The sequence below is a fragment of the Culex pipiens genome, chromosome 2 (assembly GCF_016801865.2).
Source record: "Culex pipiens pallens isolate TS chromosome 2, TS_CPP_V2, whole genome shotgun sequence".
Taxonomy (NCBI): domain Eukaryota; kingdom Metazoa; phylum Arthropoda; class Insecta; order Diptera; family Culicidae; genus Culex; species Culex pipiens.
This window is the reverse complement of record NC_068938.1, coordinates 121,221,552-121,246,793: the sequence shown is the minus strand read 5'-3', so window position 1 is coordinate 121,246,793 and position 25,242 is coordinate 121,221,552. Positions and strand designations below refer to the sequence as shown.

Below are 25,242 nucleotides of genomic sequence, written 5' to 3'. Positions count from 1 at the left end.
GAAGCATCATACCGAAAATTAAAATCTCAAAAGGAAGCTTGATTACTAACTACTGATCACTGTTAGATCGTGAAGGACCTTTTTTCAACCGCTATTACTAACGGAAAACATTGGTTTGAGTTTGAGAAAAATTCTGTTTAAAAAAATAGAAAATAAAACCAATCAACTATGACAATCACTCAAACATCGAGATGACTCCATTAAAATCCATCCAAATCAGTGTCCCGTGCGCCTTAAGCCACATTCCGACACGAAAATCCGACCGTTGGTATGACTAAATCCAATTTTTCGGGAATTTGCCTTCCGTGCAACAGTTATATTTGTTTTGTTTTTCCAGTAGCGTGTGTGTGTAATTCCCTCGTGACATCCTGGTCAGCCTATTTTCTCTTTGACTGCTTTCCCTCCCGGGTGTGCGTTTATTATTGTTTCTCCTCGTCGTCGTCGTCGTCGTTCATTCATCGAACCCGATTCATTCATGCGATTTGGCCCCATCAAAGAGGGATGTGTGTAATTCGGCCGTCAATTTATACCTACATTCATATTCATTAATGCAACGCAGGCGTTTCGTCTGGTTTCGTGTTTGCTTAAAGAACTTTAGCGTTTGTGAGGAAGAAGAAGCAACAGTACCGACGACTAATCGCATGTCTTGACGATACAGATGAGTACGTGCTATGAACAAAAGAAAGTAGGCTTATACGGCAATTAGATGGAACGTATAATAATGGTTTATCATTTCTTGAGTCCCCCTCCGTATCCCCCTTCCCCCTTAGGGACAGTTTACCAGACAACAACGTTCCGTTGAAAAGTACAGAAGAAGAAGTTGATGGAAAAAAACGCGATGATTCACTTTGTGTCGCGTTTCGCGTAACTTTCGACGGTGGACAAACAGCGGTCTTTAGCACGTAATAGTAAATGTAAACATCACACGCGGATGTGTCCTCGGTCTTGGAATGGAAACCAACGGCCAGTTTTCTACCCCCCTGACTGAAAATCCGAGAAGTGTGGAGAAAGCTCCCAGTGGAGATTGATTGACTGTCGAAGACTAATTTTCTTTGACAGAGTTTAATTTTCAATTTTCCACCGTGCACTAATGGGCCGTGACAGTAGCTGTTCGATGCACACATTCCAACGTCTCTCGAACGCAACCATCATAATATTGGATTTCGTGGTTTGAACGTTGCTCAGTTGCACAAAGATCAACGATATCAATGAACCCCTTTCCGTGTGTTGAGGTTTGTGGTTCCGAATTTGCCACTCGATTGACTTTGAAATCGTTACTATTATAGCCATTTTCCAAACGCATTAGTGTGCTGCAATGAATACCAGCATTACAGCGCCCTATCTCAGTCGAAAGTGACATTTTCTCCTCCGACCAACGTCAGTGAAACTCAAAACCACCAAATTCGCGACACTGACAGACTGAGCCGGAAATGGTGGTGAACAATAAATCATTGCACAAAAAAAAAACGATGAAGCTTGTACCTGATCTACCTACACCACCACCACCACTTTCCAAGTGCCATTATCTATTCATTGCCAGAGAGTACGTGTGGAGAGTGTGCGCTGAATACCACCGGCGAATCAGAGCCCGCCGTCAGGCTGTGGCGGTGGTCACTCCATCAGGGTACTGCTGTTTGGGTATTAAAAAAACATTGCATTGCTGCAAATTGAACGAAATTACGGCAAGGGAAACCTTTTGTTACGGTGTTGTTAAGGTGAAACATGTTTGTAAAATTAATTTACGGAAATCACCTAAGCTACATAACAGAAAATCTTATGATTAGAAACCGTTTTAAAGTAAAAAGTTCATAATGTTTATTTAAGGATTTTGGTCATTGGCAAATGTTAAAATTGATTAAAATTTAGTATAAAATCATCTCAACATATTTTACTAACTACTTGACTTTTTGCTATTTGAAAATATGTTTTAAGATCTGGTTGCAGATCGCACCAGAGTTGCTCTGTCACTCAAATTGAGCGGATTTATGGAACGTATCACTATTGTGAAAAAGACATTCAGATAAGATTTTAACTTAATTTGGTCCAAAATCGACATGCGACAAGATAGCACGATAACTCAAGGTAATTGTGCAATCGCTGACGGTCTACAAATTGCCAGATTATTTTCCTGATATTCCTGGACATTCTGATTTATTTTCAAAAATCAACGCTTATTTATTAACCGAGAAGTTCTCTCAAAGAAATTAGCTCTACTTTGATCCATCCAAATCAAAATTGATTAGCATATACTTGAAAGCGCTTTCGTGCCATCTTGCCATTTCTTCGTCAGCGAGAAATTTGAGACGTTCTCCTCCAAGTGTTGAACCCTGGATCTTCCACCAAAACCCACACAATCAGCCATTCTCGATTCCCAACTGATTGACTTTCAGAGTGCTGAATCAGCAGCCATTCCAATCGGGCCCCGGTTTGGCAAAAAGCAGCGACCACACCACCAGAGTGACGGCGCCGCATCACACCAACGCCAACAACTGTGTGATGGATATCAAACGGCACAATTGCATGACGTGACAATTAACTACCGAACGCTAAGTGACTTTTGTTATTGGTACAACGGCACAGCCAATCAAAAAAGGTACCCCCGGAAAGGGGGTCATCCCAATCACACTGGTAATTCACACAGCCCGATTGATTTGATTCATGTTTTTAGGGTCTGAAGTTCGTTTTTTTTTCTTTTTTGGTAAAGAAAGTAAAAAAATCCCAATCGATACTCACTTTTAGCTGCCGCCAACAGGTCCTTCACCTCCTTGATGATCCGCTTGATCTGCTGACTAGTTTTCTCCAACTCCTTCTCGTGCTGGTTCAGATTTTCCCGGAATTCCGGACTGTCCAGCAGACAGTCCGTAAATTCCAGCGGCTGCAGTTTCCCAATCACCATGGTTCTGGCAGCTTTCCCGTGTCCGGGAATGTCAAACTCACTCACACTCACTCTCTAGCCTAGCCCTCCTGCTATTTACACATCCAACAGACCTTCTCGTATCGTATTGGGCCGTCAACCGGCAACCGACCAGCCGAAATGATAACGATAATGGTGACAGCTTAAGCAAATGTTGCTTATCTTATCTGGACACTTTTTTTCTTCCTCTTCTTCGTACTTCAGCCGAAACGCTATTTACGCCATCACTCTCCGCACTGGACGAGCTCGAGTTTCTCGAGCTTCACGAACCAATAAATTCCGCAAAAAAAACAAAACTCACTCACAAACTTGTTCTGCCGTCATTTCTCGGTTCACAGTTGCTGCAATCAACAGTACACTATCGAAAACCTTTTATCTTCCTGAGGAATGAAACAAATACACTTAGATTTGAGATAACTCGTATTAGGGAGGCACTTCTTCGTAAATGTTACCAGAATAAGAACCCCTAACGCGTTTTTTTGAAAACCTCTGATTTCAAAATTTAAATTTATTTCATCAAAGGTATTGGGCCAGAATAGTTTAAAGATTTTTGGAGAAAATCACTTATAGGAAAAAACAATATTTTCAAAACGATCATTTCCAAATTAGAAATGTAACAAAACCACTTTTATATTTTTTTAAAATTATGTATTTGTCATGCAATTACGTTTAAGTACCTGAATTTACGAATATTTTATCGTACTATCTTAGACATTGTTTGATGGAAATTTAAATTGATTTCTTGTGAATCTGTATCACTTAATGATACACTCATTCAACAATATTGCAACCCAACATTTTTGAGTAAGACATATTTTATTTTATTTTGAATCATTTACTTAATTATGTCCAATCAGGACACAACATTAGTTAAAGGCAAAAGAGTCTGTAAGATATAAAAAATCAGGCCTGTTGCAAGAGTGTTGTGGAGCGAAGTTTTGAGGAAAAGTCCCATATTCTGGACACCCTAAAGAACACTTATAAATTCAAAAAACTTAATTTTCAAAGATTCAAAAGCTTGCCACATAGATTGCGTGTGCCCAAGTTTTGAAGCTTTTTTCAAAATTTATTTCCAGAAATATAACCATTTTAGTGTTTTACGTCATATTTTTACCATTATTTTTAATTGAATCAACAAGTCGTCAAGTCGATTCTTAAACGCCCGTGCATTAACACTTGCACGATTTTACGCTGCGCGTGAAAGTGGATGTTTTGACTTGTCGTCAAGGGTCCTGATTTTCAGTTCAAAGATCAGAAATCACTCATTCATCACCGAACGAATCTTTGTCGACCGGAGCGCGCAACCATTCGCGAGCGAACGCAACAGGCTGGCGGCCAGCGGCTTGCTCAAACGCTTCACTCAGCGAAACAAATACTTCGTGAATTTCTTTTCCTATTCCGTCCGTGAACCCGAGTCACAAACGAATATGCTCAGAGAGGAGAGAGCCAAAAAAATCTAACGCGGTGCTCATTTGGCCTGCACTACCACAGTTTGCCGTCAATTACAATTTGCAATGGTAGAAATTGCTGCCAAATGTGTCTTTGATGTTTTATTAACAACAAAATTGCAAAACATTATTTATATCATTGTTTTTAAGCAATTTCTTAAATGATCAAGGCAAAGCCGATCGCAAACTATTCGCAGTCAACTTTGAGCGACTTAACGAAATCGGTCTCTCTGACCCATTCGCTGTACTACCCGATTGGAATGAGAGGGAGAGCCAAGAGAGATTGTTCGGTAGCGATTGGTTTGGAAGTGATAAACGGTAGAAATGCATCAGAGCAGTTTTTCGTCGCTCTAGATCTGTGTTCGCGAGTGACTGAGTCTTTTTGGAGCAATCAGGACCCTTGCTTGTCGTCATATGATTGAAACGGATTTTTTAAAGTTCGGGGGATTTCGTATGTTTATAGAACCTTTTCTATTGGAAACAAAGTACTCTACGCCATTACGGTTATGTCTACGACATAACAACTTTGAATGTTTAGTAATGATATTCTGTAAGTTAACACCTGTGTTTACACGTTTTAGGGCACTTGCTCTTACAATCAAGTTCAGAACTTCCGATGGATCGATCCTCAAATATTTTCAAATCCGGCAATGAATGCACTGAAATGCACCCAAATTGCATCACAGACGGGCTTCAAACTGCATCTTCCCGCACAGCCTTCTGCTCCCGAATCTGGCAACACTTACGAATGAGGCTCCCCATATTTTACCCCCCGATTCGATCACTTTAAAATCTAGATTAAATTTTCAAAAGGTCGTATCTGCATAGGAAACCCATGAGGGATAGGTTGTTTTGAAAATTTAATCTAGAAATCATCAACTTCAACAACAGCCCAATAACAATAACAGTAACACACCGGAGAAGAAAAAGAAGCTCAAACGGGCACTTCTTCTCTTTCTCTCTATCACCGCAGCCTCCGCGAGGGCCAAGATCCGATTCCACAGGCGCACACACACAGGCACACACACTGCGATGGAATTTTTCTGCCACTTTTGTTATGATTCACGCACGCAAATCGCAGCAATCGATTTGTGGAGGCTCAATTTCGGTACTAAATCACAACCAAAGTAGGCTTTTCTTCATCACATCCGATGGACGCACTGTTCAGCGCCCGAAAGGACACAGTTTGATCCTAGTAAGCCACCGCTAGGATAGCGAAATTTGTGAAAACATCACACACCTTCCTGCTTCCTCCCTTCTGCCCCTTTCCACTCCTGTTATTCGTCTACCGAACGAGGCGCGCGGCGCGTACCACGGCGACGACGACCAACAACAGCAACAGCAAAAACAACACGTACGCAAGGTGCGCGGAGCAAAGTTGAAAACACTCGCGTATCCGACCACGAACTAACCCAGACTGGCGCAAAAGGGCGACGGTAAAGGAATGAAGCATAAACGTCACTTTTAACGGCAGTGATGGCAGCAGACACTGTTGACCTTGTTCGTTACAACACGATATCGAATTTGAAAATTTTAGTCGAAGACAGCATCTCACGGCCTGTATCAGCAAGGCTCTTGAATAGCTTAAATTAATAACTTTGTTTAAATGCAAAAACAAAAAAAAATACACTAATCTTGTTTCAAAAATTAAAACCAATGAATGCAAAAAAAATACCGATACATTCTAGATTAAAAAAAAACCAGTTGGCATCCATGCTTACTGGCCGCCATCGTTTTCCAGCACACAAACACAAACGAAGCGAAGGTAGTATGTGTAAAACTTTCATGCAACATTGCGTGGAAGTGCTCAATCAGCATTGAATGCGCTCATTTTATGCTGCAGCATAAACTAGCAAGAAACCCAGAAAACTATGAGATAAGCAGTGAAGAAAATGGTCATAAAATTAGATGTTAACGTGAATACGTGTGTAATTTTATGAATTTTTACACCAAATCTTATTTCAAATTAATTTGGAGGCTATATGTTATACCAAAAACAATTAAAAACTAAAATGAAATGAGTTTGCCTAAAAAGTTTCACTGAAACTTTCGCCAATCACTAACATTTTAGACCAAATTTGAGCAATTCGTAAGCTTAAAGGTGAAGCCACAGAGTAAACTAGATTAACCAGTACGAAGAAAAGTCATTTTATTTCATGTCTCCATAAGGTTTGCTGGAAGCAGGCGTGCTATGTACCAGCGATGTAGGGTACGTTATCCATTAGTGGACCCCTTTCCTATAAAGGACCCTCTGAAAGTTTTTCGCTATTCGCAATTCGCAATTTTCAGTGTAAGAACGGGCCTTGACCGATCTTATGCACCAGGTACCCGGCGAACACGCACTGCCCTTACACCTACATCTCACCCTTGCTCTGAGTCAGTACGAGCAACACGCTAGAACACGCTTTGAGTGTTCGTGCCAGGCATGCACACCTTCTTTTCCGGTTACGCATTTTAACTCGGCCGGGGGTGGTACATTACGTAGGGTTTGATGTAAGTATAAGCGCCTAACCATTTATAGTGTGCCTATCAACTTTCATTAAAGCAAAAACTGTTATATTTTTAGTTTGAATTCAAAAACTAATTGTTATTTACTGTGTATTGTTTTCTCCTGAAATCTTCCCTATTGTTGAGTTGTGTTTATCTGTTGCTATTTCTTTTGTCGCGGTGTTTTGTTACAATATTTTGGTCCTAAGCATTTTAGAAAAGTTTTTCAAAAGTACAATAGTAATATTTGTGTTAATCCTTTAATCATTCCATAAATTGAGTAAGGGCTCGAACCTCACTTGCTTAAGAAAAAGGTGAAGTTTCAAAACAATGGACAGTGAAGGAAATATACTATGTAAAGAATCAATAGTAAAAGAAAGATACTAATTTATGAAGTAGATAAAGACATTAACAATAGTTAATATATAGAGGTAACAAACAAGCTTAGATTGTATTGAGGGCAACTTACAGGGAAGATGAGAAATTATTCAAATAGATAAATAAAGAAAGGCACAACATTGACATCGCTGCCAAATTAAGGGAAAGCAGACAGTTTGTTACAGCAGCATCAATTGGTAAAATAGAGTGGAAAAGCGTTGAGAAATAAGAGAATCAAATAAGTAAAATTGAAATCAAATGGAGGATTGTAAACAGAAGCCGTTTTAGAAAATCAGTGAAACAAAATAAACAGAAGATAGCTGTTAGCTGAAATGGAAAGAAGAGAAACCCCGTTCTGCGATGCTCAGGTACATCCACAGCAGTTGACTCAACATACTGCGAATCAAAACAATACCGTCTACAATCACAAAATACTTCCCTGTCCCACATTGACGCGCCCCTTTCTTCTAGCCGTCTCTACTCTGACCCTCGCTGGTCAAAGGTTTACGAGTCGTTTCCACAGGCCACCAGCTAGGTTACACATTGTCATCATGATGACTAAACCATGCCAACGTGGAGGTAGGCAAATAGGACACTTGCAAGGAACCAGAGCCATGCTGTTTTGTCCAAACAGCACTACGGATGTAGTTGGGCTCCTTTTGGGAGGTTCCTCGCCTGGGTGTCAACCGACGAGTATCATCAGTATCATGCACCCTTGGCCTGCCAGGACCCTCTGAAAGTTTTTTAATGAAAAATTCAATTAAATCACAATTTCAAGCGTGTTTTGTCTACAAATCAAAATACAAAATATTTTAAGTTTAAGGAACTTTACTAAAATAAAACGAAGAACTGCTCATTTTCGAGCAAAATTAAGGGGGTCCAATATAGGACAACGAAAATCCTTACTTTTCCAAAAGTGGACCTCTAATAATTTTACCTACAAAAATGAAGAAAACTGTATATTTAAGCAAAAGTTTTTCTTAAACATACAATAAATGCAGGTTGTAATCAACCTATTTGCATGTATTTCAAGTAATAGTATAAATATACCTGTTTTCATGTCATGTTTCATGTCATGGTACTAACGTTGCTGAAACTGTAAGAATTTATAATTAATCATCATAATTTAAGTTTGTAATGGTATATTATGAGCATAAATCTATTGTTTTGTTTTGGTTAACTATTTGAGTATTTATTATGGATAAATTTGCATCAAAATTATCATTTTTAATCATTTATTTGTTCACAGTGTCACAAGTGCCGGTTGTTGCCTTGAAGCCACTGATGCATTTTTTTATCTAAATCAAATGTGTTTCAAAAATTATATAGTTTTGTGGTTGACTAATGACGATTTCCATAACTTTACAAGGAATGGGAAAATCGTTACTAAAAAGTTTCAACACATGTAGGGTATTATTCTGAACAACTTTTTTGGAGGAATTTTTTAAAAATATTGATAGCGACACAAAATTCATATCATTGAACGAAAAATCATGGTAACGATGGAAATCTTCACATTAGGTTAGTATCCGGATTTCGAATTAGCCTGTATCAGTGTCTGAGATTCGAAGCACAAGTAATTTTAATTTTAAAATTCTGATAACAAATTGTTAGAAACTGCAGTACATTTTGATGATATTTGTACATTTCAAACTTATTGCAAGATTTTTTTGCCAGCTATACATGATTAAATTATTACAGGATTATTTCAACAATTTTATAATAAGAAGACAACAACATCCCTGGTTGCCCTTTAAGGACCCTCGGCTTTAATCTGGTCGATTATACGAGTTTGCATAATGAAAATTTTAATTACAATATTTTTGGGGGAAATTTTAATGTGGGCGGAGACATGCAATAAAGTTAGGTTTGGCCAGAACCACATTGGAAGGAAGCTTACTTATTTACACAGTCAACAACTAAATTGCAAACAAAAACTATAAAGAATAAACTCGCAAATACATACCCTTGATTTTTTTTTGTTTTTAAGCCTTTTTCACATGAAACATGTTATATCTTGAACACAACCGTGCAAGTTCATGTGGAATGGCTGTAACAACAGAAAATCATAATTTTTGACGAATAAGAAACATGTTTCTTAAGATGTGTACAAAATGTTGAAGGGATATCAAGTTATTTCCAATATTTTGAAAATTTGAGGTAATTTTTCGAAAGTGCGTAACCTTGCTTGAAAACACCTTAGAAATTCAATCGCATCGCATGACTCAAAGAACACTTTTGATCAAATACCCTTTTTAGCCAAAGCGCGGTTATAGAAAAGGGGTGTCAAGTCTAAGTTATTTTTAGTTTTCTGATAGTTTACATGATTTAGTATCAAACTGCATCATTACTTCTCAAAAATGACGAAATCACATATATGATACGGACTTGCTTCGAGCGGCAGGGCAGTATTATACCTAGAGAAAAAAAAACGAAGTTGACTTTATAGCCGTCGGCCACCATTACTAGTACCAACCACTAGTGTCTTCTTTTTAACTACAAGAACTTCGCCGCCCTGGGCTCCTAAGTGTTTGAGTACGGCACGGAGCGACGGCGCCGGATACCCATATATACACTTAGAATTTTTAGAACGCCCTCCGCGGGATTCGAACCAGCAACCTCTGGATTGTGAGTCCAGTGCGCGATCCGATTGATTCACACGGGGGGACTCTTGATTATTCCTTTTTCAAAATATATCGCTCCGCACGGGGTATTGATGTCTTAATAAATTAAATAAATAAATATGGAATGTTTCTTAAACACACTTTACATTACTTTAATAGGAACTTTCAGACCTCAATCGGGAATTGGTACTCTCTGTGATTCGTTCATTTGTTGAATAATTTTCCTTTTACTTTGGTTTGCCACAAACCAAAACAACTTGTAACGGTATGAGGTATTGGGGAAGCACGCTTGTTTTGCACTCAGGTGGGGTACATTAAACCATTGCCATTGCTTTGGACTCGAGTTGTCCACCAGGTATTCCGTACATCTTGGCAATGATATTAGTCCGTCGTACCTGAATGAATAAAAAATATAATAATTATAAATGCATGGCTTTAGTGACAAATCCTGTGGATTACATAGAATTTTTGCACTCCAAAACTGGATATTCATACTCGAAACAATGGGCTTGTACTTTGCTGTAGATCCAAGCCACTGCGTAAGCGAAGAATGTTGATACATCTCGTAAGCACGTGAAGAACTGGGCATCGCAGCTGCAACGTAATCTGTTGGGGTGAAAAGTAGTATATTCACTGTAATGTTTTTAAAACCCTGGTCGGGGGTTTTCAGTTCATAAACGACGTAGTTTTTTCACCCCAACCCCTCAAAAAAGTTGGAACGGTAAATTCAACTCGCTGGTTCTCGGGCATAACTTAACCAATCAGGATGTAGTAAGGATGTCTAAAAAAAGTCGGCCGCAGAATTGGTCCCGATTGGTTCAGTTATGCTTGAGAACCAGCGAGTTGAAGTTACCGTTCCAACATTTTTGGGAGGCTTTGGCGTCCTTGTGCTGGTAACTCATAAACTGGGGCATATCGGGACTACTGTCTCAATAAGAACAGCGGTTTTAGAACTACATAAACCTCAAACCGATGTACCAATCTGTTTTAACCGAAATTAATTAAAAATATCCAAGTGCAGTTCAAAACATGGCCCCATGTGGTGAACCAGACTCAGCTAGTATCACCATAGCCAACAAATGTAATGGTAGAGTAACATAAAAAAAAATCCGTAATTTCTGTACATTTTTGATTTTGAATTTGATGTTATATATTAAGGACCACCCATAAACCACGTAAACACTTTATTGAATATCCGAACCTTTGATTAAATTTTCTTTAAACACTGTTCACATCACCAAAGATCTTCTCACCTCGTAAACCACGGCGTCTTCTGTTCCAACCCAGGATAATTTTCATAATCACTTCGCTCCACGACCGTGTCCGGACACTCGTCATGACTCTTACAGCATTGATCAATTTGCGTAAAGTAAGGATTCTGTGTGACCTCCCCATTGATAGACCAATTACCCGGCCCGCAGAACTTTGTCAAGAGCTTCAGGTGCGACAAGCCTCCACTTCCGGTCGGACGATCGTAATACGTTTCATTTTCCCGCGCACTATTCACGTAATCCTGCAGGGATGCTATAACGCTGTGGTCGTAGTCCTCGTACTCTGGATTGGTCCAATTTGACCCGAGTGCCTCGTAGTCCTGCAGGAAGCTGTGCAGAATGTTGAGGTTTCCAAAGTAATCCAACTGCTGCTGATGGGTTTCTTCACTTTGACCTGCTGCTTTAATCACTGCACAATCAGCCAACTTCAAGACCATGGAGAATCCCAGCCATGTAATGCCTCTCATCTTGACAAAGGCAATTTAGACACGTTCGTAAAACGAGACTCGCACAACACGTGATAACGGACTGATCGAAACCGAACAAAGTGTCGCACCTTTTATAACATTGAAACTCCCTGCTGATCAGCTGTCTCCCGGCTCGTCGAATTGTGCAAAATAAAAAAACAAGTTCAAACTAAAATATCCTCCCTTGTCAGAAGGAGCCGCCAAAAGCTAGCTGTGTCGTCTGCCGCCGATGTCAAACAGCTACTGCGGGAAAGGCCTCGTCATTTTTATCAACATTTATGAATTAATAATTCCGCGGGACGGTGAAACGCAACGGCACAGGCAGCAACAGGTGAGAGACAACGCGACGAGACGGTGCGTGCGAGCAGTTCTTGCCTGCCGGCGAATACTGACTGACTCCGACTCTTCGCCACTATCCACATGGCGTGAAAAACGTGTGTATTTCCTCCTGTTTTCTCTCCATAAGTACCACCCAGCAGCAGAAACCGATCTGTGTCACTGTCACAAATATTTGAATTTGAAATGTGAATTTGCATTTGAACCAGTTTAGCTGCAGAATTTAATAGAACCTTTTTTTTGTGAGTACAGCTGAAGATGGATAAGAACAGCTGTTGGATTAACCTTGTTCGTTGAAATTGTAAGTGCTGCTGCGGACAAGGTCGAATTACTGTGGTTGTTACAAAGTTACTTGAAAGTGGCTTCCAAGCTATCGCCATTTCGAACCAATAAAAAAAGTAAATCTTTCCCAGTTCCTGAGGGGAACATCCTTGAAGAGTATCGGGGCCGGAATTTACAAAACGGATTCAGTGGCAATTTTATTCTCAACTTAATGTTAACATGTTAAGGTTAATGTTAGCATTCCATAGGTCGCCTTCCTAAAGTGTCGTGATAAGGTCCAGTTTGTGACGATACACTACCTTCCCTTTACTAAGCAATCGATTCCAGAAGGAAAAAGATCACCAGTTGTGTTGGTCCGAGCCGGGATTTGAACTTCAATCTACCGCTTACGAGGCGGAAGCGTTACCACTGGGCTACGTGGCTCGGTCTAGTATAGGTTAGGTTAGAACAAACATTTATTTTCACTAGGGTTAATGCTTTGTGTCAACCTCTGATAACAACATTGTGGAATGCCATAAATGAGACTATGACGAATGCAGTATTGGCTCTTGTGCGGTACAGTCACGTTCGTGCGGGGCTAGTATTTGAAGTTGGTTTTTAGCCGTGTAAAAAGTGACGCGTCTGGTTGAAATTAGTGCTACGTGTTGTGCAGTGAGAGCGTGCATGCACCCGTGAAGAAATTTTCGCGAAATTCCTGGAATTAAACCAGAATTCAGTGTTTGCATTGGTCGAAGATTTAATATTTTGAAGGCGGCCATGTTTTTTTTCACTTTTGCCAAGCCGAGCCATTTCGCGAGAGTTCTATTTTCGTGAGAGGAGAAGAGGTGCTGAGTATCGTTGGTGTTGGTGTTGGCAGTGCCAACTTGGCACGTTATTTCTCTCAAAGAGCGTCGGCGAGAGAGGAGCGATTCAAAGTGTGTGTGTGTTTTTTGGTTTGGCGATGACGATGTGGCTCGGCGGCGCGCACGTTTTTGTGTGTGTAAATGTGAAGCATAGCAACCCAGCGTGCGGGTGAGCTTTCGGTGTGTTTGCATGTTTTCTGCTGGTAGCGATGGCAGTACTTACACACACTAACTAACGCTCTGGTGTTGAGTGTGCAAGCGAAAATTCTTCAAAAGAACTGGGTGAGCGAATTCCAATTGGATTTTTTTTATATATGTGTGTAAAGTGTGTTTGATTTTGAGTAGGGTTGTTCTTGAATGAAATGTTTTTATTTATTTAAGAAGATTTGAATCGGCATTTCAAATAGGAGTTATATTGACAAATAATCCAGTAGTTTAATCGCGTGTGTGTAATTTTGTGTTTAGCTCTTGTGAAAATTCATATTTAACTACATAACGCGTTCGGAATTAATACTTAAAATCCAGCAGTATTATAATTCATCATAACTCGACATTTTTTTGATTAGGTCCAATAAACATATGAAAGACAATAGTTTATAGGACTTTTTCAAAAAAAAACTCTGGATAAGACAATTTTGTTTCGGTTTTTCGTGCTCGTGACTTCTTCGTCGGTCTTTTGTTCGAAATACAATGAATCTCGTTTTAAATATATCAAAACAATAACTATTTCAACTTAGTATCAAAACTAAATTTAAATACATTAAACTAAAATAAAACAATTCAACAACTAAAAAACAAGCCTTAACTAAATTTACCATCAGTACACTATTAGTTAAAAATCATTTTCTACGTATTAAATAAAATTCAATTAAAATTTACACAATAAATAGTTAATTTCACTCTACAGCCGGCTGTTTGAGTTTAACTTTTAAATTTTAATGCAGGAACTGCTCAATACACTATCAGTTAAAACTTTTGACACACCCGCAATACCTGTCAAGGTATATCCTAGGGTCTTACCTTTCTACTAACATTGAGTCCAAAACCTCCCTACAAACATCTATACCACTAAGGTGACGTAGGGGTCCCTGCGCACTTTAGATAGGTGTTTACTAACATTCCTTCATTTCCCCGAGGATAGCTTGGACCCGGCGTGGACCCCCTTATGCCCTGGGCTGTATTACACACTCATCAAAAGATGAAGACATGGTATCTCCCGTGTTGGATTATTATTCCGGATGAGGGTCTAACACAACCACACCAAACAGTGGGATAAGCGTTGTGGAGCCTTCCGGTGGTGGGGCGTCCTCCAAATGCTAAATGCTAAATGCTATGACGAATGCAGTATTACCACAGAGGTATTACTTTGTGGTATTACGTTCACGTTGAACTGCTACACACGTTGCTGTTCATTCTGAAGAAAATGTTGTAGTCTAAAACTAAATCAGTACGCTTCCGCTTTGTAAAGATTCAGTGTTTACCTTGTACAACGCAACTTTAAAAATCTGATTCAAAAATTATTGCCATTACAGAGATAAATGTCTCAAGCCAACCCTGGATTTCTTAGCAGAGTGCCGACATTTTTCTCTGAATCGGCTATAACAATAGATCGAGCATTTTTTGTGAACTTACTCACCTCGTTGATCTTATTAAAACTTTGTTCTATGGGAAGTCTCGAATCTTAAGGCCAATTTCAATATCGTCGTTACAACTACCAATTGACAGTATATTTTTGTCAGATGGACTTTTAGATAAAACTTGACATTAAAAAAACTATTCTTGCGTTCAAACAAGTTTTAAATCTCTGTCAATTTCTGTTACTTAACTGTAAAATTATGAAACGTAAGTTATGGATAAATGAAGAGACAAAATTGATATTTTCGAATGCATCACTTCGATTCGATAGTTCTAACATTGATCTGATTTTTTTGAGGGATTTTGTGTATTATATCACACAGACTGTGATTTTACTATGGATAATTTTGACTTTTTTCCTATCAGTTCGCAAAGTTTCGCAAACCTCTACCAAATGCTCTCATTCTCGAGATTCTCACCGGTTTTGATCCGGGAACAACATTGTGCAACATCGCAAAGAGCTAATATCGATTTCGTTTGGATACAAGATGAAACAAACTTACAGGCTCTCGTCACAAATAAACAATCAATTACTACAAATAACCACAAGAGCTCAAACTTTTAGAAAGGCTTCTGAATAAATAGAATTATTAAATTACGATTATTGCGAAAATAACATGTTTTATCTTTTTCGTGCTTCGAAAAATCGCGCTTATCTGCAAAATCACAAAGAGTTTTTTATCATTTAAAGATTTTTTTCCGTTGAAACTTTCTTTTTTTCTATTTTTCAAGGACATTTTTGGATCAACAGTAGAAAACGGTATATAAGTATTCTGACAGTTTTTACTCTTTTTCCTGATTATCAAGCTTTGCTTAATTGTTTAGCAAAATAGTTACACGATTTGATTTAGAAAATTAATCAAAAAAGTAACGGAGATCGTAATGTTGTTCGTTATAATTTTTCGTCCGATAAGAAAATAAAATAGGGGAACAAGATGTAATTCCACCGGGTACCTTATGTTGACTCAACGGCGCTTTAACGTTTTATTACAGCTTTTAAAAAACGCTTTCCACTAAAATTAATTAATGCAGCTTAAGGAGAAGTATGCCTAAAGGTTCTCCTAAATGTTTAAACAGTGAAAATAAGTGAGTTCGAGATTTTTATAACGAGGCAAATAAACGCGGCATTCAAAACCTGCCAATCATACGAGAACTATCATGCATTATGTAGCGGAGGCTTTGATACAGAGAATTGAGCTACATTATGACGAAGAATATTGCCTTTCGGTAGGCAACGAACATTGTCCATTTTCTCATTCAAAGGAGACACATGGTAGTTTGTCCATTCAATGTTATTCACACCAAATTCTGAGGTTCGTTCTCAGTTAATATGTCGATGCCTCTGTGCTCTTTTGATAGGTAACACGCAAGCTTAGTACAAGAGAGCAGAGAGGCATCGATTAACTCAAAACTGCACAACTGAAAATTTCAGTATGTTTTTCGCTGAATATCAGTTGGAATTAGTATGGAGTTGTCAAACTTTGTTAAAATTCAGTAGCAAAGATTTCAGTATTGCCCTTACAGAGATAAATATCTCAAGCCAACCCTGGATTTCTTAGCAGAGTGCGGACATTTTTCTCTGAATCGGCTATAAATTTAACTGAATGCGTTAATGCAAGTTTGGTATGTACTGTTTGATAGGGTGGTGATATTCAAAACACTTCAACACAAAATTTTTTAGACAATTATTTATTTTATTGATTAACATTAATTCCCAGAGGAACAACAAGTGCATTAACCGTTGCTTTGCTTTTGCTGGGCTACAGACATAAACTTCTCACTGGGTCGAAATTTCCAACGGGAGCACAGCTCGTCCGCCTCGGACTCGTTGAAGCCAACCCTAAAATTGGAAGAAGATATTAGTTTTTAGTCGAGGAGTGTTATAAAAAAAGAAAATCAAGCAATCAATAGTTTAGTAAGCATTAATCCACCGTTAGTTACAACAGAAGCCACCACCACCTACAAAGAGGTACTCGTTCTTACCAATTGTAAAATGAATCACAAATTTGAACTCATTTTATCATTAAAGCTTTCTTCATTTCGGTCCACAAACAGCAGCGAAGCGGCAGTGACTAACAATTTCGGGCATCTTCATCTTGATTTATTTAATTATTTCTCTAATGTTGAAGAGTTGTTTTTAAGTTACGAGATATTACTCCACACAAAAATTAAAACATTCTCAATTTAAAAAGGAAACACATGTAGTTCTTCAGTTGCGTGCGAGTCAAAAATTAGATGCAATATGTAAAATGAGCGAACCGCAACAACTACACCGACCAACTAAATTTCTGCGCAGGTTCAACTCGAGTAGAAGCATGATCTTTTGGGTCCCCAGAAACTCGTGTGCTTTGATTTTTTTTAAATTATTTAGACACGGCCGAATGGTTCTTCCCCAAAATTTGTATGGAATATTAGTGCGGTTCGCTCCTTGGATTGCATGCAAAAGCGACGCACCGCCCAAATTTTCGTACAAACTTTAGAGAAAACCATTCGACCCTGCCTTAATATGTTTAAAAAATTCAAAATGCACGTGTTTCAGGGGACCTCAAAGTTGATGCTTCCCCATGAGTTGTGGTTGCGTATTCATTTTTGTCGATTTGTGTAGTAATCAAACAAACTTTTGAGAAAAACATCCTTCTCTCCAAAATTTTCAGGAAAATATTAACTCTCTACAGCCCAATTTTTTTTCGATTTTTTTTATTTTTCCCGTGTTCAGGAGGTTGTTTTGAGCAACTTTTGTTCCATAAAAAAACTTTACTTCTCTTGTTTTATGTATTTCTTGATTTATTTTTAGTATTTTAATTTGCATTTATCTTGTTTATTTTAGGTTTGTTTTTGGTAGTATTTGGCCTATTCTACCACTTCCTATCATTACATTTTGCCTATCTATTTTTCATGTTTTTACAGTCACATTTTAAATTTTTTGCTTGTTTTTCACATTTTCTGCTATAATACGGCACCGTTATCATTTAAATTGTAAGAAAATGCGTAGAGGCATAGGCTGGGACCCTACAAAAATTACTGCATATTTCTTTTTAGTTAAAATATAGGAAATATTAGCAAAAAACACATCCAAAGTTGAACCATAAAAAAAATTAAAAACATTGGCAAAGTCAACACAAGTTAAACTTCCAACCCATGAATTTTCTAAAATTTTAAGAGTTCTTCTTTCCAATGCTTTTTAAAGACCAAAATTGGTTAAAAAATGGATTTTTGGCGATTTTTCAAATCGAAGCCCGTCTAAAGGCGGGGCTGGATTGTAGAGGGTTAAAATTGCAACAGATTCTATACGAACTTCCAAAAATCACCCTATGAATTGAGAATGTGAAAATATGGTCCGTGTATTCTAAAAATGAAGAAGTTTGGACTGAAAGATATGTTAAAATTCAACTTGTTCTTGTCTACTTACGCTATGAAATCATAATACTGAATTATGCTAAGGTTGGTGCTTTCTAAAATCACGAACAAAAATGCTAAATCAAATCAATGCCAATCGCTGGAAGATCAGCAAACCGCTAGTTTTTGTCTAATCTAAGGTTTCTTACACATTCTAGTGGCACTCACAAGCACCAGCGCCCTTGGCGCAGTGCTCATCGGCCAATCAGTCTCATGAAAAAAAGGCTATTCTAAGAGTACAGAGTTGAAGTCCCCCCCTCCATCCTCGCTCCAATGTCCGGCCGTCAACAGCTGATCATCGTCCCAAGAGTCCGATCCCTCTAGCCGTAAACAACGGACTTGGCAGTGAGGTAGTACTTAATGAACCCATTCAACGGCCGGATAAACATATCTTTGACCAAGTTTCTCGAAATCAAGTTCAACGACTCCCGCCTCAGCTGCTGTTTGTTGACGTCTTCGTAGGACTTTGGATCAAACGACCGCTTGAGAGAGTTTTGGTAGTAGAAGAGGTCGGGCTGAGGCTGCAGATAAGGTGGCACGTAATAGTCGGACGCGTAGAACTGCAGCGGGCACGACTCTGCGGCTGTAGAGTGACCCTCAGGGCTGAAAAATCACAGATCGAAGGTTAGATGACATGGGAAGAGAGAGATGATGGGGCTCTCTGGTTTTATGGTTTGTCTTTTCTGATTGTGTGGAGAAGACGATACCAATCTAATTGAACTTGAAAGTTAGGCATGTTCAACTACGACTTGCCGGTGGTGGTTCTTAAGGTCTTTTACCCTGATGGTTTCGAATTACCGTTAATAAAGTGAAGAACGGTAGAATATTTGAAAAAAAAACAACGTAGCTGAATGGAAAAATTACACAACTGAAATTTTTGAAGTGGATGTCAGTAAACGCTTCAGTTTCGTCAAGGTATGATAGATTTGGGCTCCCTAAACATGCTCCAATCGACAGAATTTAATTATAGAGAATTTCCTGCCAACAAATAAAATTGAAAAATTCTGGGTATAAATGGAATGAATGGGGGTGGTTGCCTTAAAGATGGTGCGCAGGGTTGTTGAAAATGAATTATAGATGCTCTTCATATTTTATCATTATGTCTTAGGTATCGGTAACTGGTGAAAATCAGAATCAGAATCAGAGGTAACGAATTTGGACAGCTATTGAAGCCCTATTTGGTTCTATCCCATTCCCCAGAATGCCATCCCCCAGAATGGTCCATTTCCCAGAAACTAATTCCCCAGAATGACCCATTCCCCAGAAAAGTTTTTTTTTTTAATTTCGTAATGTACTTTATTTCAAAACGTGATTAGGTTTAAAATGTAAAGTGTTTAGATTTAGCTTTTATTGTGACAACTGCATAAATCTTTCTTTAAAGAAAGGAATGTTATGTTGACTTATGATAACTGCTGACACAAGTTCAATTTTCCCTTTAAAGTTGAGTTATTCATCTTAAAAGAAGGGAAAACTCCTGTGACTTGTGATAACTTCTGACAAAAGAAAAAAAAATCCCTTTAAAGTTGAGTTGTTAATCTTCAATGAAGGAAAAACTCTCTTGCCTATCATTACTTCTGACAAAAGTTGAATTTTTCCTTTAAAGTTGAATTCTCCCTTCTTGAAAGAAAGGAAAACTCTCTTGAATTGCGATAACTGCTGTCACAAGTTGAATTTTGTTTCAGCTGTTTTCCCTTCTTAAAGGACGAAAAAATCAATTAGTGTCAGACGTTATCACAAGTCTATAAAACGATTCTAACATTGAATATCATTATGCCAATTGACCCAATGCCAATTACTAAATGGCATTATGCCAAATGGGAAACATAACATGTTTTTCAAGGTCCTTAATATTTCTGGGGAATTGAATAGAACCCCTTTTTTGCACAAAGTTAAGATATTTTTAAATTTAAAAATATGAAAACATTAACATAAAAAACAAACTAGCAAAACCGATTTTCAAATTTAATGTGTAAAAATATATAGTCCCTATTCAGAATGTAGTCCCAGTTGGCGGAAGACATCCAACAATTCTATTTTTAATTTATGTAAATATTTTTATGAAACATGATCAATCTGAATCACATTGAATAAAGAATAATTGGTGATTCGATTTCCAAAGCACAACAAAGAAATTTCTTTTTTAAAATTAAAATGCTTTTGAGCAATTTAAAATCTGTTGTCCCTGTTCAGAATGTAGGAAACATTATCACCAGTCAGCGATGGAATAATCATCATCAAAAGAAAATCTTTGGATGTTCATCAAGAGAAAAAAATCCGAATGGAGCATGGCTCTCCTCTCTCGCGCACGAAAGATCGGTAAAAACAAATCTAAAAAAATCATCATCTTGATTATTCGGCGGAACATCTTCTTCACTACTACACTTGCAAGTGTAACGTCACACGTCGAAAAATGACCTGTCACATTTTGTAGATGGGCAATGTGTGTAAACAAAGTGAAATAAATATTTTTGAGTGGTGCTGACAAGGAAATTCACTTTGAAAACGAATTCATGGAATCGGTTTTTTTTTAGAGTGAAATTTTAATGTTAATCAGTAAAATGAAACACAGCTTTAAGTATTAATTTTCCGTATTTTACAATTTTCATGAAAAGTTTATGTTGTGTGACTTGCTTGCTAGGTAAGCTGAGAACAAAGTTTGACATAAGGCCATTGCAAGTTTAACTTCAAGTCCACTTCAAGTGTATAACGCTTATTTATGCATTTGAAATAACAACTTTTCAATGTTAAACCCACAGATCGGTACAAAACGTAAAATACGTCATCCATTCATTGATAGGATCCCAACAGATCAGACAGAAACTTTAAACAAAATATAAACCTGCCTAAGGCCATTGTAGACTTCTTGCAAATTTTGAATTTTGGGACCAAAGATCGAAAAAAGTGTCGCACGTGTCATGTAAAAAATAGAACGTGTCACAAGATTGTGCTAGGTAATGTGCTTCTAAATATTCCAAAATACATCCCAAAATAGTCAAAAGAAATACAACAACTTGTAGGTAAAATTTAGGGCACCCAAGGTTATCACTGATAGAAATGCTTAAAACATTTAAAACTCATCAAGTTCTCACGGTTTAAACACTTGACACTCGGTTGGATTCAAATCAAGTTCACGACCGTCGTGCGTAACGCATCCGTTGGCGTCAAAAGACCGTTATGCTGCCCCTCTTCCCTCCCCAACACGTTCGTACTGACCTCTGCCAAATTGAACACGGGCGTCTCTCGCTGAAGCATGTCACCTGGACCACGTTGAAGAAAACGGCCCCCAAAGTGTTTGAAGTCTCTGAAATTGAGCATAAAACGTGGAAAAAGAAGATGAAATCAAAACAAATGTGACACGGCATAGGTTAGGTGGCAAAGGGGGCATACGATGGGGTCACATGCAGGGGTGCATGGAGCGCGAACAAGAGCTGATTCAGCGACAATCATGGGTTGTAACAATCTGCGATCGTAACAACCTCTGACTGAAAGTTTATTTTTTATCTCGAGAGAGAAAACCCTCATGACTCTCTCGAGTCGTCTCTTGTAACAACCCGCGACTCAACTTTTGCTGTCGCACAGAGAGCGCTACCGATTGCTTTTCCTAGCAATCACTGAAGGTGGAACCCAGTGAGCGCCGGGGTGGTCTTGTCGGCGCGAATTTCCTCATTGGTTACTGTGATTTGCGCGCCACGTGTTTTCTTTTTGCTTGCTTACGCAATGCAATTCTAGCAAGAGTTTTAATGTTTCTTTTAAAAGCTTCTATAAGAAATTGGTTTGCTTGTTTACAGGACATATAAAAAAACCTCACGATTTTTATGCAATATTCTTGAAAAAGGCGAGAAAAGATAACTTTTTAAACAGCACCAAGGAACGGATTCAGTGTACAGGGTGTATTTTATAGCACATGTTAGCCTTTCGGAAGCCTACAAACCTCGTGGCTCGTGGTCATGACCACTTATAGTACCAATGGCTAGCATCTTGTATTTTGATACAGACTTTCACACCCGGGTCACCTAAGTGTGAAAGTATGGTTCGGGGAGATGAAGCCGAATTCCTGCGCTTTAATTCGAACCAGCGACTTTTGGGATAGTTAGTCCAGTATATTCGGATATAAGTCGGCTCTTTTACGACAATTTGTGGTGTGATTTGAAATACAGAGTATCAAAAAAGTGTCCGTGCAGCCCTCTCCTTTGAAGCTGCATATTGGCCCTATTTAATAGTTTCTTCACAAATTTCATGGCATGGTACAGTATGTATTTCACCAAAAACAACTTATTGCTTTAAAGATTTCCAAAACGATCTTTAAAAATCCCCTTCCCAAATATTTGAACCCTAGCATTGTTGTTAAATTAGAGGCATTTAAACTATTCTCAGTATCGTACATATCAATTTATCAAAAAGACGAAGTTCAAAGTTGTGACCATTTGATGCAAATCTACACTCAAAGTTAAAATCACTCTTTGTACTAAAACAGATATAAAAATATTAAAAAAAAAAAATGATTTTCAGATTAAACCCAAATTATCTAAATACGCTAAACTTTAAAAATAATATTTATGATTGTTTCCAGATTATTGTAACTATTTTTTTTTTCAAAAATTGTATTTAAAAACGTTACTTAATCCACCTTAAGGTGGTTGGTGCCTTCCTCACATTCAAGTTGTATTTTAGGTTTTATTTACAAATTATTTAAGAGTTTTTTTTGAATAGGCCAAATACTATCAAAAACAAACATTAACTAAACAAGATAAATGCTAAAAAAAACTAAAAAAAGGAAACAAGAAAAACATAAAACAAGTGAAGTAATGTTTTTCGTAGAACAAAAGTTGCTCAAAATAACCTTTTTCAAAAAAAAAAAAATTGCAGTAGAGGGTTAAGGGGATTGACTTTCAGGTGAATGGTCTATTGTGGTATATTGGTCAAGAATGAGGTAATAATACAGTATACTGTATACGGGACCATCCACAAATCCACAAACCACATTGACACTTTAGGAGGGGTTGGCGATTGCCCACGCTCCATACAAAAAAGATTTTATTTGTATGGAAATTGTCTACGATAGGGGGCGGGGGGGGTGTCCACGTGGTTTGTGGATGGTCCCTACAGTATACAGTATCTTATAAGAATGAAACGAATCATTTACTTCCTGATTCCTTACATTTGTCCCGCAATTTCTAAATGAAAAAAGTTTTTCAAACAATAAATCAAACTACTTTTTACGAAGAGAAGTAATTGAGAAGGAATACTCATATTTCCCTAAAATATGTCGAAACTTGGCATTAATGCCAATCGTTTGAAAACTAGAAGTACAGGGTTAGGGTTAAATAAAACTGAAATGTTATATCATTATGGATTTCAACTTGTTTTTGGAATATTTTCCAACAGGTAAGGTTTTACTCAACATTATTATTTTTAAAACATGTACTGGGGTAGGCCACACAAAGTCCATGCACTATTTTGGAAAAAAAGTTTTTTCAATAGTGATTAGAAAAATAGTTACGTTAAAAATTCTTAGTTTAAATTCCGGGGTGACTTTGATAGTCAGAGTTTTTCTTGTTAAAATCATATTTAGGATGTTTAAACTTTATTTGTACGTTGAATGTACCATTACTGAAGTTGCTGATATTGTTTTTAAGAAAAAAAAATCAATGTTTATATTTAGTTAACAAAGTTTATAAGCTTTTTAACAAAATAAATATAAATTTTAGGTAAAATTGTTAAAAAGTCGGAATTTTGCCTGAAATTTGCAAAAACTAGTTTTGTTTATAAAATTATCGATTTATATTGCATTTTATACTGAATTCGAAGCACTAATCGCAAGTTTTCACATTTTACATGAAATTTGTTCAACTGAAATTGCCTATAAATTTGAAGTTTTTTTTTTAAATTGTGTTTCAAAAACACATATTATTTATTATTTACAAACTTATTTTACCTTCTCCTAGTGGAAAATTGTCCAAAAAATCCGAAAATGCATTCCGTTTTCCGATTCAATATCATGTTCATTGAGAAAATCATGACACTTTGAGAAGTTTAAAATAATGAGTTCCATCACCATTTTCTTAACTTTAGTTTACTAACTTTTTAAACTTTTCAAAATTTCATGAAAATTTGTTTTTGAGGTTCTTTGAACACTTTTCTACCACGGTCAGAATGATTCTAAACAATTCTGTACGTATTTTAATTGTATTCTTCATTTTGCGGAAAAATCGCAAACCTATCAAAGTCACCCCGGCTATCAAAGTCACCCCGTTTTACGGAACAAAAAAAACCCGTTGCTCTTTTGTTGGGAGGTAATTCTTGTCGAAAGCGCTTCACCACATCACGCATTTTTATGCAGTTAACAGCTTGTGCAACTTTGTTCAACCTTTACTTCAAATTTAACTGCATTAACACACAAACACGAACACGTTCTTTGAGCTGAAACAAACGGAAACGCATTCAACGTGCCCATGCAGTTTTAATGAGTTTAACACACTCCAGAAATAAGTTATCGATTAAATTCATTTATTATAATCGTTCATATTAAAACTAATCGTTCTAGAAAACATTAAATATTAAATACAATTATTCTCAATAAAACCGTATAATCGTGGTCCTGCCCTTAAACACTAAAATCGTCTCTTGTAACAATCATGGATTGTTACAAATCGCGATTTTTGGAAATCGCTCTCCGCTCGCGATTCAAGATTCGTTGCGGTCCCAAATAAACAAACCCCTTGACGACGCGAATCGGGTGAGATCCACCCAGTGGATGATTGTGAACGATCGCTTTGGTGTGAGTTCCTTCTTGGTTACACAGCGGGACTAGCAACGCGTTGTTTTTGTTGAGAGCAGTGGCGCTTACTGTGTGTGTATATCTTCACTCATTGATCGCGCGAAACGATTTTTTAGCGACCCTGGTCACATGAGACGCGCTAAAGTGATGCTAATGATGGAATTTATGAGATGACACTTGGTGGTCAAATATGACACATGAGTGAGGTGTTGCTCGGGTTTCAAATTAACGAGCAGAAATTAAGATGCGCTGTGCATGGGGAAGCATGGGTGCGTCGAATAAGGTTTTTATTTTCTGATATGTTTTAGGGGACATTAAATGCCAACTTTTCAAAAATTTCCAGAATAGGCAAAAAATCAAAAATGTAAATCAGAAATTCCACGA

At 37.7% G+C, this 25,242-nt stretch overlaps 3 protein-coding genes across 11 annotated transcripts in view; all 3 read right to left on the bottom strand.

The window, feature by feature from the left end:
* Positions 1 to 5,792, bottom strand: part of LOC120421350 (rho GTPase-activating protein Graf) — a 68,217-nt gene extending 62,425 nt beyond the window's left edge. For 2 of the 6 annotated variants that reach the window (XM_039584529.2, XM_039584534.2), the window contains exons 1-2: positions 5,603 to 5,792; positions 2,734 to 3,294 (exon numbers count right to left, since the gene is read on the bottom strand). In XM_039584529.2, coding sequence (XP_039440463.1) covers positions 2,734 to 2,896 — 163 coding nt within the window. In that variant the 5' untranslated portion in view covers positions 2,897 to 3,294; positions 5,603 to 5,792. Of the gene's footprint in view, positions 1 to 2,733; positions 3,316 to 5,278; positions 5,578 to 5,602 lie in introns of those variants that run through there. The other 4 variants (XM_039584530.2, XM_052707572.1, XM_039584532.2 and 1 more) reach the window with 4 other exon arrangements.
* Positions 5,793 to 9,995: 4,203 nt separating this feature from the next.
* Positions 9,996 to 12,054, bottom strand: LOC120421374 (uncharacterized). 2 transcript variants are annotated; one of them, XM_052707577.1, is made up of 3 exons: positions 11,105 to 12,054; positions 10,347 to 10,457; positions 9,996 to 10,246 (listed from the first exon to the last, which is right to left on the bottom strand). In XM_052707577.1, the coding sequence occupies exons 1-3, from the start codon at positions 11,587 to 11,589 to the stop codon at positions 10,024 to 10,026; spliced, it is 819 nt and encodes a 272-aa protein (XP_052563537.1). In that variant the 5' UTR covers positions 11,590 to 12,054; the 3' UTR covers positions 9,996 to 10,023. The 2 variants fall into 2 exon arrangements, with proteins under 2 accessions (XP_052563537.1, XP_039440501.1); XM_039584567.2 differs by having other exon boundaries at positions 10,311 to 10,457; positions 11,105 to 12,051.
* Positions 12,055 to 16,357: 4,303 nt separating this feature from the next.
* The window catches only part of LOC120421372 (acidic phospholipase A2 PA4-like), a 47,978-nt gene continuing 39,093 nt past the window's right edge, over positions 16,358 to 25,242 (bottom strand). For 2 of the 3 annotated variants that reach the window (XM_052707576.1, XM_039584565.2), the window contains 3 exons: positions 21,294 to 21,381; positions 16,668 to 18,683; positions 16,358 to 16,524 (listed from right to left, as the gene is read on the bottom strand). In XM_052707576.1, coding sequence (XP_052563536.1) covers positions 18,401 to 18,683; positions 21,294 to 21,381 — 371 coding nt within the window. In that variant the 3' untranslated portion in view covers positions 16,358 to 16,524; positions 16,668 to 18,400. The remainder of the gene's footprint in view (positions 16,525 to 16,667; positions 18,684 to 21,293; positions 21,382 to 25,242) is intronic. The other variant, XM_039584566.2, reaches the window with a different exon arrangement.

Coding starts and splice junctions, on each gene's coding strand:
- LOC120421374 (XM_039584567.2), bottom strand. CDS start 11,589: ATGAGAGGCATTACATGGCTGGGATTCTCCATGGTCTTGAAGTTGGCT. Junction 10,458..11,104: donor AAGACGCCGTGGTTTACGAG/GTGAGAAGATCT, acceptor TCACCCCAACAG/ATTACGTTGCAGCTGCGATG. Junction 10,247..10,310: donor TTGGAGTGCAAAAATTCTAT/GTAATCCACAGG, acceptor TTATTCATTCAG/GTACGACGGACTAATATCAT.